Source organism: Colias croceus, chromosome 1 (genome assembly GCF_905220415.1).
Source record: "Colias croceus chromosome 1, ilColCroc2.1".
NCBI classification, from domain to species: Eukaryota; Metazoa; Arthropoda; class Insecta; order Lepidoptera; family Pieridae; genus Colias; species Colias croceus.
Genome location: NC_059537.1, coordinates 9725091 through 9741534, shown reverse-complemented (window position 1 = coordinate 9741534; position 16444 = coordinate 9725091). Strand labels below are relative to the sequence as shown.

The window sequence follows — 16444 nt, the reverse complement described above, 5'->3', positions numbered from 1 at the left end:
AAAGTTGCTCTTGCGCGCTAGCTCTAAGACTCCAAACGTTTACCACCATCACGTGGACCAAGCCGCGAGTAAAAGTAGATAATGAGATTATTTTTCTTGATTATAATCAATAATCTTATTAGGTATAATGTTTTAACGTCACCTAGATAATTATAATGAATGGGTCTTTGGATTTTTTTATCTTCAGACTGCATACCTACCTAGTTTATGACCTATAAAGGAATGCAAAATAGCATTAAATGTATAAAACTCAATCATATATTTATTCAATTAGACTTCTTCTAGAAGCACTTTTGAATCGTCACTACATTTTTAACATTTACCACCGATTCGGAAAGCAGTATCTATGGAGAATCACCAGCAAGAAACTCCATATTTGCTCTTTTAATTATCTATCTATACATATAATAAATCTGTAGAAGGGTCAATTCTGTACATTGAAAATATTGAAAAAATAAATAGCAGGAGGTGTTACTTGGATTTTTTCTGTCTGTCTGTCTGTCTGTCTGTCTGTCTGTATGTTCAGGCATCACGTGAAAACTAACGGTTCGATTTCGATGAAACTTGGTATAATTATACCTTATTATCCTGGGCATAAAATAGGATACTTTTTATCCCGGAAAAAATACGTAGAAAAAAATAAATCTTAATTTTTCCGCGCGGACGGAGTCGCGGGCGGAAGCTAGTCTGAAATATTACTTACATTTGAATCATTTTACAAAATGAAAGGGACATATTAAAACAGGTTTTTACGCGACAACTTTCCGTTGATTTAATTCTTCCATATTATGATATTCATAATAACTTGAACCGATACAATTTAAGAAAAATAAATGCATTTTTCGGTTTTCGGTCGGTCAGGTTATCTTCAAAAAGTATTATATTTATATTTGGAAAATTAACTTTCTCTACGAATTGACTCAAAAGAGTCAATATTATTTCATATTATTTCTTAACGTATTTGTTGAAATATTAAATCTTGTCCTTTTATTGTATTAAGTATCACCTTACTACTATTAGTATCGCTTTTTAATGTGGCTATCAATAAAGAACGTTGTCTCCTTAAGGTGACTAGTAGAGCAAAACGCGAGTTTGCTGCTAAATTATAATGCTTTAAAGTATATGATTAACTGCAGTAAAAAATCTCATATAGATATATGATATTCTTCAGGAGATAAACTAGCTAGATAGTGTGTTGAAAACACAATACAACTTATTTTACTCGATAGAAAAAAATCACAAAGGTACCTCTAAAAAAATCTTTTGATGCTTGAAAACCATACTAAACTACATGCAATCATTCTGTTTTTTTGGCAAATAATTCTACAAGCAACATACTAAGATAAATACTGTGTTATTTTTTTAGTCCAATCAATAGATTTCGTGTAAATCGCAAATTCTTATTCCCAAACCAAAAACGTACGCATGTGTGCGTGAACGCCTGTGTACCGACACTACCGGCCGAGGCCCGTTCGTAATGATTCGCGTATGGCGTCGGGCTGCAGCTGTGGCGCGGTGTGTGTGTGTGAGTGGAATGAAATGCTTACTCAGGGCAGCGCCTTAAGTTGTTTTAATATACTCTCTACTATCATCACTACATAGAATAAAACAAAGTCATTTTCTCTGTCCCTATGTCCCCTTGTCCCGTTGTATGCTTAAATCTTTAAAACTACGGAACGGATTTTGACGCGGTTTTTTAATAGATAGAGTAATTCAAGAGAAAGGTTTAAGTGTATAATTTAATAGGTTTTACACAAAGCGGGCGAAGCCGCGGGCGGTTAACTAGTTATTTTATAATAATATCATCAATATATACAGAAATTAAAGATAAATGAAGAAGTCACACATATCGTCGACAATTTATTTAACTTATAAATAAACATTGATGTTTTTTCAACATAACACTTTTGAGACGACATTACCGGTCCAGTTGAATAGCAATAAGTTTCCTTAGAACGGCCAAGAACGTCCAGTTGTTAAAGCATACAGTCCAGTTCTGAAATAGACACAAAATTAATAAATATATTTTCCAAAAACACAAATTTAACAAGTTACTTTAATAAAATATGGAGGCTAGGTAGCTATTGGAAAAAAATCAATAAACAAAAAACATTCTGTCTATAATACAAAGTAGGTACGGATTTCATAATATACCTATTCTGAATGGAATGACTAAGTTAAATCACTTAATTATTGAAAAATTCAAGCGATACCTACTATTCAAGTACATAAATAATTAATTGTTAACAAAGTTTTAATATTTTTACAACTTCTATGGAGTGACCTATTTTATCTATACATATAATAAATCTGTAGAAGGGTCAATTCTGTACATTGAAAATATTGAAAAAATAAATAGCAGGGGGTGTTACTGGATCGATACCAAACCCAAATATGTGATTAAAAAAATTTTTGTCTGTCTGTCTGTCTGTCTGTATGTGAAGGCATCACGTGAAAACTAGCGGTTCGATTTCGATGAAACTTGGTATAATTATACCTTATTATCCTGGGCGTAAAATAGGATACTTTTTATCCTGGAAAAATACGAGGAAAAAAAATAATCTTAATTTTTCAGTTTTATCCATAGACGTTGTTCCGTAGAACCGCGAACACACGTTGCGTATTATTATAGGCCTAGCCGTATTTGGGAATTGGGTCCAATAGATATTTATAAGATTTTATTGTCAGAGGTACCTACTCAAAATGGAGAAATAATATACCTATTCTCTTCTATTATCCACGCGAAGACCGACATCCGCGCGGACGGAGTCGCGGGCGGAAGCTAGTAAGTAATATTAATTTATCTTATAAGGTTCTCCTGTGATAAATATTTCTTACTAGCTTTCCACCCGCGGCATCGCCCGCGCAGTCAAAGAAAAACCCGCATAGTTCCTGTTCCCGTGGGATTTCCGGGATAAAATCTATCCTGTGTCCTTTCTCGGGTATCAAAATATCTCTACACCAAATTTTATGCAAATTGGTTCAGTAGTTAAGGCGTGATTGAGTAACAGACAGACAGGACAGAGTTACTTTCGTATTTATAATATTAACAATAAGTTTAGCTAAATATTGCATAATTGATTGAAAATATTGCTGGAGAAATGGCAGTTCATAATGTCCAATTAAAGAATAAACCAACCCGCGCTTGTTTAGATCACGATTTCCCATGCGAAGATTAGCACCGGTGCATCTGTTGTTCCTTGCTTCATTTAGGTTAGCGCACCGTCTGCCATTGAAGTTGTTGTATCTAACACTAGCGGCAAAAAGTTCATAGGCGCGGCTGTGAGAGCAAGTACTGACAGCACATCCAGGCTGTGCGTTTCTTCCACCGTTAGGATAGAAATCCGCATCAGCGATTGGGTCGAAGATTCCCAGCAGTCCACCGTCGGTGTGGATAGCTTCAACATATACGCCGTCACGACTGTTCAGAGCGCGCGAGTTACCGCCCCATTGAGGGCCAGCAGGATCGAGACCTACAATTTGTATATTAATAACATTTGAAGTAAAATTCCAGTTACATAATTTTTCAATAATTTACCTGTGACTCGAACAGGACGGCCTCCAACGGTACGTCCAGCATTCCCAACAATATGTGCTCCCAAACTGAAGCCAATTAGATGGAAGTTGTTCCAATTTCCTCCGACTGTGTTAATAACAAATTGTAAGAATTGTCCAAGATGCTGGCCAACGCTTGGGACATCACGCACAGAGGTGGTGTAAGCGCCACTAGCAGCATTTCTCCAGTCAACGACGATAACATTAACATCGGCTACATCAAGATATGCCGAAGTAATCAAAGGATTTATTTCTGAATTTCCATTGCTGTTCCATCCGTGAACGACAACTTTCGTTTGTCTGTTACTACGGTAATTAGAGTTACGCACAGAATTAGCGTTATTGTGAATCAGAACTTGACGGTTGTTGCGGTTGTTCCTAGAAAAATAGTTTGATATTTAAAAGTCTGCAAATATGTTGCTTCTTGAAATAGGGAATGATTGATGATTCGCCGTACGAAATACAGTAGCAGTCACATGCTACTATTTGACGCTGATTTTCTGTGGAGAAATGGTCCAAGTTGTCTGTAATCTGGGCCAACTCAAGCCAAGACGTGCTTTACTTGCACAGTGAAATTGAGAACTTAGAATGTGATTAATATACGTTTAAATAAATATTTTTTTTACCTCGTAAACAGCCAGTATTCATTCCGAGCTCCAGCATTTCTGCTCATGTCAGGTTCCTCCTCAGCTTGAAGGTCTACGAGGCGAGGAATACCTTCACCATCAGGCATCCAGATGTAGCGGCTTTCTCCTTCCACATATTGGCTATTGTCCCCGGGGATAGTGGGGATAACGCTACACGTACACACTGCAAATAGAACAATTATTAAGCATTCTCTAGTATTGTCACCATCAGCAACGTTAACAGTTTTTATTGTCAGTAGTGGCTGATTTACATAATTAGCCCAATAATTAATCTTTTAACTTGCAAACGGAAAATTAATGACATGTCAAATCAAGAATACAATATGTATTTGAATAGCTATGCAGAATTATAGCCTTTCTTGACGACTGAACTAATTTTCAGTAGCGTTTTGTTTATATCAAGGACTGATTATTATAAATACTAAAATAATTATATTATACGTTTAATACATAATATTATATCTTATCTCAAATGATATGTTTAATGTGCAGAGAGGACATTTTTGGGATATCGAATAATTTAAAGGTTTCTCAGTTTCACAACAAATGTTTTTCTTATTTTCTCCACTATTGTTAACTTGAGGATGTTAGACTTTATATTAAAAATGTAATAATTAGTATTAGTTTTGTGTATATTTTTTCTCTGAGGTGGCGGGAATGTCGATAATTTTTCAATTGATTTCAAAAAAGGAGGAGTTTTTCCATTCGATCGTATTCTTTTTGGTTTGTTACCTCAGTGGTTCAGAGCTTTCGACTGGGCTTACTGATTTTGATTATTCTTGTTGTTATTCAAATCTCAGATGTGGTTCCATTTTAATATGGTTGTATTTTGACAATATGAAATCGATATAGTTTTCTTGTTACAAAAGAATTATTATGTTTACAATTATTTTAATTAAACTTCAATTCTATTATAAAGTTTATTGCAACATAATTCATTCCCTTCTTTGAGCCAACGAACGTGGCAACTCCTTAATATATTTTAAATAAAATTAACTCTATTAATCAATAGGAATATTATCTCTAATTACTAATAATAGATAACAGTTAGAAGTCCCGTGTCACCCTGTGGGTATGGGGCAGATGCAATAAACATCTGTTTCACTTATCGATTTTCTGTACAGATAAGTAGGTGATCCACCTCTGTTCCCTGCTAGACCGTGGCATATTTTTTGTATGTCACCCCCTGGAATCGAAGCCAGGACCACTTAGTTCTACGCTAAATCGTTAACAACTCTAACAAGGAGGCGGCAAAAATATATTTTATTTTTAACGTCAACACCTGTAAGTGCATTTATAATCTACATGCTAGTATCTATCGATTTCGCATAATTCTAAAAGCACTAACAAATATTCAATAAACTCTTTATAAATTATATGAATTAAATGAATCTTTACTTACAAGTAATGGTAGCAAGTAATAAAATTGCAGACTTCATCACTTTATTTTTAAATGGCCGAATCTGAGCGACCAACACTGAGTTACATTGCTTTATATATTGCACAATATTCGTTTTATCTTTAGGAAAGTTATCGCTACCCTTCCCATCTTCTATTAATAAATTATCTTTTATGTTATCTAATTTTCAAAATTAAATCTTTTTTCCCTCTCTTAAAACGACGTTGCTTAAAGGCAAACTCAAAAACAAACTGATAATAATTTGATGATAACATTAATTAATTTGAACCAGAGAAGATTATATATTTTTTTTATTAATCATTATAACAACAAAGGTATTTTTCATAATGTGTCAAAAATTAAAACATAACGCAAATTTTAGGCAATAATTTATTTATAAATATAAAAATCATGGTCATTGTTGATCTATTTAGACTTTTTAAGTATTAGGTTACTCTGCCAGACATTACTCTGCCATCGTGTTTCCAAATTCCAGTATAGGTAAATGATTTTTTCAGAAAGGCCATGAAGAACCAGTCGAAAGGCCATATAGTCCAGTTCTGAAATATCAAAAAGAACCGAATTTTTATATGATATATTTTCTATGAAAATTTGTAAATTATTAGCAATAAAGAAATATGGTAATATATGAAGTTGAACTTACCCTCGCTTGCTGAAGTCAGTGTTGCCCATACGCAAGTTGCTGCCGGTACAATTATTGTTACGTGCCTCGTCAAGATTGGCGCATCGTCTTCCATTGAATCCGTTGTATATAATGCTAGAAGCAAAAAATTCAAAGGCACGGCCGTGGGAGCAGCCGCTGAGAGAGCAGCCAGGTTGGCGGTTGGTACCACCATTGGGGTAGAAGTCAGCGTCACCGATCGGGTTGAAGATGCCCAAGAGACCACCATCGGTGTGGATGTTTTCGACATATACACCATCATTGCGATTCAAGACATTGGGGTTATCGCTCCATTGAGGACCAGCTGGATCCAGACCTGACATTTAAAAATTAAGAACGTTATTTTTATTATTTTGGTCATATTAGGTTACATTATTTATTTAATTAGTAATTGGTTCAGAAACAATGAAGTTATCCACAAATATACATTTAAAATATTATATGGTACTTTTTTGAAGTAATATAACCATAATACATAATATTTGGTTCATTTAAGGAAAAAGTAATCAGAAAAAAAAGAAATAATTTCGATTATCAAAAGTACTACCCATAATTCTTATATCATGTAGTCGATCAGACCAACAACAACATTTATTACAGACTAGCTTCCGCCCGCGACTCCGTCCGCGCGGATGTCGGTCTTCGCGTGGATGGTTTATTTCTCCATTTTGAGACCTCTGACAATAACATCTTATAAATATCTATTGGACCCAATAGATATTTATAAGATGATCTATAAATTTTACCAAGTTTCATCGAAATCGAACCGCTAGTTTTCACGTGATGCCTTCACATACAGACAGACAGACAGACAGACAGACAGACAGACAAAAATTTTTTTAATCACATATTTGGGTTTGGTATCGATCCAGTAACACCCCCTGGTAATTATTTTTTCAATATTTTCAATGTACAGAATTGACCCTTCTACAGATTTATTATATGTATAGAAAATTTTACCTGTAATGCGCCCAATCCGTCTACGAACGGTACGTCCTGCATTGCCAATAATGTGAGCACCCAAACTGAAGCCAATTAAGTGTACGTTGTTCCAATTGCCACCGTGATTGTTGATTAACCACTGCACAAAATTTCCAAGATGTTGGCCCACGCTTGGCACATCTCTAACAGAAGTGGTGTAAGCACTGCTAGCTGCTCTGCGCCAGTCCATTACAATAACGTTATTGTCACCAACGTGCAGCAAGGCATCTCGGATAAGAGGATTGAGAGCAGTGTTTCCATCGGCTTTCCATCCGTGAACAATCACCATAAGAGGGCGGTTCCTGTCGTAGTTAGAGTTTCTTACGGAGTTATTGTCATTGATTCTTAGAAGTTGGTGATTGTTTGGATTACGTCTGAAATAAAAAGAAAATACATTCACAAATTTTTTCAAGTAATATTCATTGTGATCAACCTTGATTTTCTTAGGTAAATTGTAAAATTAATTGACTTTTGCACGAACTTAAGTGTTCTAGGACTTCTAGGCCTCTTTCATTTAATAGAAAATAATTACCTGGTAAAAAGCCAGTACTCGTTGTTAGCCCCATTTCTTGCATCCAAAGGACTCCCAACCGCTGGTTCTTCAAGATCAACAAGGCGGGGTACTCCCTCACCGTCGGGTATCCACACGTAGCGGCTCTCCCCCTCTACATAGTGACTGTTGTCCCCTGGTATGGTGGGGATGGCGTGACCAGCACACACTTGAATTATTTAAAAAAAAACTTTTTATTAATAAATTGTATGTACCCTGTAAGAGTTAACTTGATCTTTTCGACAGACTAGTGATGGGAAACATAAAATATCTGGTAGTTCAAAAATCAACGATTTAAAATACTGGTAGGTGTGACGAGATAGTGTGCCTGCTAATTGTGTCTATTATTTTAAGTGTTCCTATTTAAATGTTACTTTGAAGCAGTAAAAAGCCTTAAAATTTTTGTAGAGCCCTTGCAATCTTCTAAATGAAAAAGCTAAAGAAAGATAAAGGAAAATATCTATTTGAAGTAAAAATGTTTACTCACGTGCAACTAAAGCGGACAATATCACTAGAAACTTCATTTTTTAAAAGATGTCACTGTAAAAAGAGAAAACGATATTTATAATTAAGACTATCTTCGAATTATAGATAATTGTCCTTGTCTTATCATTCCATGTGTTTTCAGTCTTCACGTCTACTTAGACGTCTTTGGCTTTGAAATTATCTATTGTCAGAAAAGACCAGGGATTAAGAATTATCATAAAATATGTGGAAATTAAAGTAACTACTTATTTTAGACGCGATACATTATTTTACCCGATCGATTACAATTTTGATATTTGTAATTGAATTGAACGCTGTACGTTTCTTACTTCTTTGTATGAGACATGTGACTTTTTCATGGATAGATATTGTTAAATAACAATTATTGAAATAGGGGCATTTATTAAATTATAACCGCAAGCATTGCTAGCTAGCAAAACTTTGGTTGAAATTTGGCTGTAATGCGCATGGAGGTAAATTTCACTAAGTCCTCAACTTTTATTCACAATCAGAACTATTTTAACTATTGAAAATCTTTAATTTTATCTTAAATTTAATAATATTACCTAACTTCTTATAAAAAATAATATTTATATATATACTTATTTTTCTACGGAACCTATAAAACGTTTCTTTTTTTCTAATTCTACCAGTAGTTATGTAATATGTATCCGTGTGAAATATATAATATGTCATATCTTCACATTCTTTTTCTGTCTTTTTATATCATTTCTTTTTAATAACGATTTAGATATTTTATCCGTGTCAAAGATAATTGATAATTTGGGAATTTGTAGAGATAAGTTTTTAATGGGGGATCATGATGCACCGCGCTTTATCTTTTAATTAGTTTTAAAATATTTGGCACAGTTGGTCAATTCTGAAATTTAGCACACATATAGAGGGTAACTTGGATTAACACATAGGATAGGTTTTGTCCCGGAAATCCCACTAACTAAGCGGGTTTTCCTTTGAAAACGCGGGCGAAGCCGCGGGTGGTAATCTAGTTTAATAAAAAGTAAAGTTAACATTATTTTAGTAAGAAACGTAAATAGAAAATTTTATTACATTAAGGTTATATTATTTGTGATAACATTTTAGAAAGCTTTTCGAATTTTTCCAACAGCAAAAAGGGTATCTATTCTAAATGATATTTATTGAAATATCAGTAATATTGCACGCCTCATAAGCGAAGCGTTGAGGTGGGTACTACTGTCACTTCGCGCAAAACATCTGATTTTTCCAACTTAAAATGTCTTTATGTATCATACATTGCACTTGTAAGATAATACATACACACACATATTAAGAAAAAACACTATTTTTAACATTCATGATATTTTTGATGTCATTTTTGTTATTTAAACTAGTTAAAAAACAGTTTAAAAAAGTTCTGTCTTGGACGTCCGTGTGTCTGTATGTGCGGAGGATTTTCTTGTTAACACGATAGCGACCGAAATACTTTACTAATCGAGTCTTTTTTTTCTCTTACGCTTAAGTATGCTCAGGAATAGAACCCTTTCATTTTTCAGGGTCTGATTCGATGTGGTTTAATTGTTATTAAATAAACAAAAATAATAATTAATAAATAATTATTAAAAAAAATATTTTATAAAATTGAACATGTAGAAAATAAAAAAACTTTCATGTGCAATTTTGAAAAAAAAATTTTTTTTGTGATTTTTTGTTTAAAAAAAAATTCAAAAATTATTAGATGTTGGCTAACTTTAGAATCATATAATTAGGATATATTTATTAATCCTTCATGTTTGTTTACATATGTCTTGCAGTATTCACGGGTATATTCATTTCACCTCAACCGTATATTCAAACCCCTCCCTATTTCCAGTTCTGCCAACAGATATATTTCCCCTTAATTATGAATTTCCCCTTAACTATGACAATACCGACAACATACATACCGACACAGATCTATGAAAAAGGACACTGGGGGCGCTGGCATGCAAAGGTGGATATATTTACTATTCAGATCCTATAGTTTATGTAAATGAAAGACACCGCACTCTCGTGTGTAAAAGCGGAAGCCGCGTCGTAAATTTTTTTAGTGTAGTATCCTATCTATTTCTGAGATAACTAAGTATATGTGATCATATTTTTTTTTATTGTCTGTGCCCGTCCGCTTTTTACATGAAAAAAAGCCAATATCTAAAAATCGGGGGTACTATAGTTTGAGCTAATAAATAATATTAATTAAAAATAGAGTTTATTATAAAAATATTATAAAAATTGGTCAGTAACGATGGATATACTTTATTTAAGTGTATATTTTGACATAAATTGATATTTGAGTGAAAAAAATTTTTTGGGAAAAAAATGAATTTTACAACCTCAAAATACCGTTCTGATTACGGTATAGTGACTCGAAGAGCTGGCGCACACGTGCTACGCACATGTGTTGAACGGTACTTGGCGCCAGGCTCTATCGAGCCTGTTAATTTTCAATTTAAATTACCATCTAATTTAACAGTAGTGACACCTTGAAAGATCTTGAGACAGTACAAGAGCATTGGCACATGAGAACCTTTATAAATAATCAATTTTATAGTAAAGGATGAGATTATGAGGCGTGCACTTTTGGATTTTCCAAACTTTTTTTAGTATACCTTAAATTATATTTTTTTTATAATTAAGCATTAAGTACCTACAAGGTAATTTATAAGTATTACGTCACATGTTAGATAAATTTGAAGGATATTTTTTATAAATCAAGCGATATACCTAGGTATATATAGGTATACTAATAGTATAAGGATAGTCTAGTACCTAATCGAAATAATTTTAAAACAGAAAATATTTATTAACAGTGAAGGACAGCAGATTTATGCAAATGTTGTCGCGGAAGAATTCCAACCAATAAACGTGGCCCCATCATTAAAGCGGCTCGAGTGAAAACACAGTAGGGTTTTAGTCGGTAAGAATCCGACATAACCCATGGCTCCTTCCCCGGGGGCAGTGGGTATCTTTGGAAGATTTCCCCACTTTAAAAAAAAAAGGTTTATTCAAATGTTGAAATGGTTTTAATATTTTATGTGGTTGACTGGATGTTACTTATTTCCGTGTCGTTACTTGTTAATTATAAAATTATATTATACTTAAATTTTAGATTTTTACAATAATTTTAGTACCTAATACCACGCCTAAAACCTACAAAAAAATCAGCCAAAAATTTCATTAATTATCAGTATTAACTGATGTGTGACAATTTTTATAATCATATCGTTATCATATTCCCAGCCAGGCTCTTATTAAATCTTATCCTACAATAGTTATCGTGATAATTAATTATACAGATTAATTAATCTGTATAATAATTATATAGTAGATAACGATCTTGTAACGATTTAGTTGTAGTCATTACGCTCTTATACTTACACATGATCCTCGACTTTTTCATGTTATGCCTCCTCTACACTACTCGCGAAGTTCCTCGGCGAAGTACGCGGCCGATGTTGAACTGAAATCCGCGGTGCTACACTATACACTCGTTAGCTGGGTCCACACCGGACGATCCACCGCGATCCGATCGCGCGCGGCAGGCGCACGAATCACGGATCGCCTTAGGATCGCTTGGGGCGCATATTTGGGATCGCAAGTTTTTAAAGTGGATCGGCCTAACACGATCCACGATCCATGCTCCGCGATCCTGGATCGCGGATCACGGGATCGCTGGATCGTCCGGTGTGGACCCAGCTATTCAGAACGCACTTCGGGTAACTTCGTGCCCTTTGACTCGGGCGCTTTATTTGTATTATTTATAAATTGTATGCGTATTATATTGGAAAACAGTAACTAACTACCTATCTAGGTATCTATATATTATTACATAATATAATAATAAAATATGTAGAAGGGTCAAATCTGTACATTGAAAATGTTGAAAAAATAAATAGCAGGGTATAACTGGATCGATATTCGATACCAAACCCAAATATGTGATTAAAAAAAATTTTCTCTGTCTGTCTGTCTGTATGTGAAGGCATCACGTGAACGCGACGTAAACGCAACGTGTGTTCGCGGTGCTACAGAACAACGTCTATGGATACAAGTCAATAACTGCGTTAAAAACAACTGACTTCAAACTTGCACTTGCAACATTTACAAATACAGACAAAAATGATAATCACGTAAATCGGTTCAGAAACCTCGGAGTAATCGGTGTACATACATACCGGCCGAATTGATAACCTCCTCCTTTTTTTGAAGTCGGTTAAAAACTGAAAAATTAAGAAAAATTTCTACGTATTTTTCCAGGATAAAAAGTATCCTATTTTATGCCCAGGATAATAAGGTATTATTATACCAAGTTTCACCGAAATCGAACCTTTAGTTTTCACGTGATGCCTGAACATACAGACAGACAGACAAAAATTTTTTTTATCACTTATTTGGGTTTGGTATGGATCCAGTAGGTAACACCCCCTGCTATTTATTTTTTCAATATTTTCAATGACAGAAATCTGTAGAAGGGTCAATTCTGATTAATTTTTTTTATAAGATGTCATTGTCAGCTGATTTACTCAAAATGGGGAACCATACACGCGAAGACCGATATCCGCGCGGACGGAGTCGCGGGCGGAAGCTAGTAGTAATTTAAATTGTTAATTTATTAGTGTAAACTTTTTGTACTAAATAATATTACAACGAATTAAATGTTATATAAAATAATAAGAAAGTTGAAAACTAAATACATATTTGTTTTTAAATATGTACAAGTTGTTAAACACAGTGCTACTAATCATTTAATAATGAATTAAGTCTGTAATAGTCACACCAATAATAACTGATTTCTTTTTGGGCTTATCAGGATTAACGAGGATTTATTTATTTTATCGCTGGCTTTTATTAGGGTTCATTAATATCTATTTTGTATTACAGTTATTATTTATCAATTTAAGTAGATTTTGGCAGTGATTCAATACGATTAATTAATTGTGGCACTCGGGGACTGCCCATGCCGCGGTAAAGCTATTGCATAGCATGCCTGCAAGCCACACCTCCGTGCCCGTCGGAGTGGGGAGTGTGAGGTTTTTTCGTTACGGAATTTCTGGTATCGGTCCCCGCGCTCTAGGCCCGCGATAGAAGCTATGCAATAGCTTAAAAATTCATTTATTTAGTAGATACTAGATACAAACATATTGATATAGCACAATTTAAACTCGACGATCGCCTCAACTAGGTACCTATAAATTTATTTATTTTAGTCCCATCGACTATCTATGTTTTATTTTTAGGTTCACAAAAGGAGAAATCAGGTTAAACAAGAACCCTTAGGAGATAACTCTGTTGTTCATCTGTCTGTTTGTCAAGACCCGTTTCTCAGGAACGCGTGGGGGTATCAAGCTGTAATTTCTACTGAATACTGAAATCTATGGTGCTTTGATGCTGTGAAAAAACCAAACTTATAATCCAACGCAATCAAAGGATACGACATACGTCGACCGTTTATGTGGCAAATTTTCGCTGATTTCGACATACTTCCCGTGAATACAAAGCCTTAAAATTTGTCAAAAAAAGGAAAACAAAAATAGGTTTGTTCAGAACCCTCGGTGCGCGAGTCCAACTCACTCTTGGCCGATTTAATTGTTACCACGATGCTTGTAACTTAGGTACCGCTAAGCTAATCGGTGATACCTACAGCAGAGTTTATTGCTAACGAGATAATTATATTGTATTGGATGACCTTTGGAAGAATCCACATATTAGTAACATCGGTAACAAATCAACAACAGATTTCATAAATAAAATATCTTGCTGAGAACTTGGAAATTGTCGTTTTATTTAACTTAATGTGGATTTCGTGATAACACACAAACTTTAGCGGATTCCCCATATTCTGATAGGATTAGTTACAATTGTTATTTTTTATAAAGCTGAAGAGTTTGTTTGTTTGAACGCGCTAATCTCGGGAACTACTGGTCCGATTTAAAAATTCTTTCGGTGTTAGATAGCTCATTTATCGAGGAAGGTATACATAATTATATCATCACGCTACGACCAACAGATAAGGAGCCACGGGGGTGAAACCGCGCTGAGCAGCTAGTAAATAATAAATCGTGAAAAAATATTTAAATACCACAATTAAGCTCTATGTTAAAGATACTCAAGATAATTAATGAGCTCAAAGGCAGGTTTGAGTGAAACATTTTTCCTATTTTCTATCCCTTTATATTGCCACCATCATCATGCATAATCCCTGTTAAGGATCTTGGGTTTTCCTCAGATAAGTAATGCATATTATCATCGGACAAAATCTTAATATATATATATAAATCTCGTGTCACAATGTTTGTCCTCAATGGACTCCTAAACCACTTAACCGATTATAATAAAATTCGCACACCATGTGCACTTCGATCCAACTTGAGAGATAGGATAGTTTAAATCTCAAATCGTTTTAGAGAAAGCGGGCGAAGCCGCTGGCGGTAAGCTAGTGTTATTATAACGTATTGATAAGATTATGAATTAGCAATGCACGTGTTAGCTCCCTTTGCAAATTCCTTTGTAACCGCTACTGAAAACAACATAACAATTAAAGATATTGGTTTTAATACTGATAATGGAGAACAGAATTGTCTGTTTCTATTAAGGTCTGAAAGAACGGGTTTTCGTTGTTGCACAGTCCCTCTAGTGGCACAGATTACTAAATACTGTCAGTTTATTCAATAAAAAAACGTGTTTATACGATACAATACTAGTACTAGTTATTCCAAGTACTAAGGGCCGATTTTTCAATCCTTGGTTAAAATTTATCCGTCCAATAAAGTATTACACGAACATTTTAAAATATCATGTGTAAACTTTCAAATACGGACAATTAGAATACATTTTTGAAATGGTAGTTTAATACGTTATTCGATGAATAAGTTTTAACCAAGGATTGAAAAATCAGCCCTTAATAAACGAAATGTCAAAGTGTGTTTCGTGTTTTTATTAGTTTGTTTTGTTCTTTCACGTTGCAAGGGCGCGCGGGATAATGATATGAAATCTGTGTCTGGAGAAAGTTGGAGGGACTATGTGAAGGCTACTTTTAAAAGCGTTGAAACATCCCGAAAGGAGACTCCTTTGACGAGACAAGTAAAGCAGCGGTAGGAAACTAGTTCCATACTATTTTATTTTCATTTTTATTGTACGATAGGAAAGCGCTTGACCACGATCTCGCCTGATGTTAAGCTGAGACGTGGCCTAAGATTGAGCCCGCTTCTCTAGAAGGTACCTGTTCACTCTTTTCTTGAAGACTTCCATTGTACTCGTCGGGGAATACAGACTTGGTTTCAGTCCCTGGCGGTTCGAATGAAGAACATTCCATGGAACGTTGAATGAATGTATACTTACTATTAACTAGTAATTAATATAATATAAGGTATATTATCTGTGCTATTTATATACACAACCACTTAAAGGTATGTAAATTATGTTGATAAACGAAAATAACAGATTTGATTGATACCTATTAATAATGAGTTTCTTATCGCGCGGTACACAGGCTAAGGCGGCTAGGCAAGCATCACGAAAAATCATAACATTAAAAAAAAGACGTGTGGCACTCGGGGACACTGCCGCGGTAAAGCTATTGCATGCTATGCCTTCAAGCCTCACCTCCGTGCCCGTCGGAGTGGGGAGCGTGAGGTTTTTCGTTACGGAATTTCTGTATTCGGTCCCCGCGCTCAAGGCCCGCGATAGAAGCTATGCAATAGCTTAAAAACATTAGTTACAATTTTATTAGCATTCCCCACTTATTTCATTTATCATTTTATTCACAAATAATATTGTTACTTTGTTTAATTATGTACCTCTTATAATGCTTAGATATATCAAAACTAAAGGAACTTCGTTCCAATCGGGTGTCCCACATGCGACACCTCGGCCATTTTTAAATATTAACAATGGTTTTACGTATACCCTCACACTACCACTAGCTTAACAGACTGTCTATCTAATAAGCTTAAATAAATAGTGCTAACATATGACGACAGGAATTATTTATTTATTAAATGAGTGGAAAACAAATCTATTTTATATTAGAAGCAAAAAAAAATCAAGAATTTATAAGTACTAGTTAGAATGTAATAAAAGAAGTAATAATATTATTCTGAGGGTAGGTACTGATAGATAGATAGATAGGT

The 16444-nt window shown here is 34.5% G+C and overlaps 2 protein-coding genes across 2 annotated transcripts; both read right to left on the bottom strand.

Moving 5' to 3' along the window:
• Window positions 1-1950: 1950 nt before the first annotated feature.
• LOC123692286 (pancreatic triacylglycerol lipase-like) lies at window positions 1951-4381 on the bottom strand. Its single transcript, XM_045637014.1, has 4 exons — window positions 4182-4381; window positions 3539-3933; window positions 3140-3473; window positions 1951-1996 (listed from the first exon to the last, which is right to left on the bottom strand). Exons 1-4 carry the CDS (start codon window positions 4286-4288, stop codon window positions 1951-1953), a joined length of 882 nt encoding a protein of 293 aa, XP_045492970.1. The 5' UTR covers window positions 4289-4381.
• Window positions 4382-6101: 1720 nt separating this feature from the next.
• LOC123691908 (pancreatic lipase-related protein 2-like) lies at window positions 6102-8338 on the bottom strand. The gene is made up of 5 exons (XM_045636494.1): window positions 8302-8338; window positions 7797-7983; window positions 7244-7638; window positions 6266-6599; window positions 6102-6161 (listed from the first exon to the last, which is right to left on the bottom strand). Exons 1-5 carry the CDS (start codon window positions 8336-8338, stop codon window positions 6116-6118), a joined length of 999 nt encoding a protein of 332 aa, XP_045492450.1. The 3' UTR covers window positions 6102-6115.
• Between the last annotated feature and the right edge of the window lie 8106 nt (window positions 8339-16444).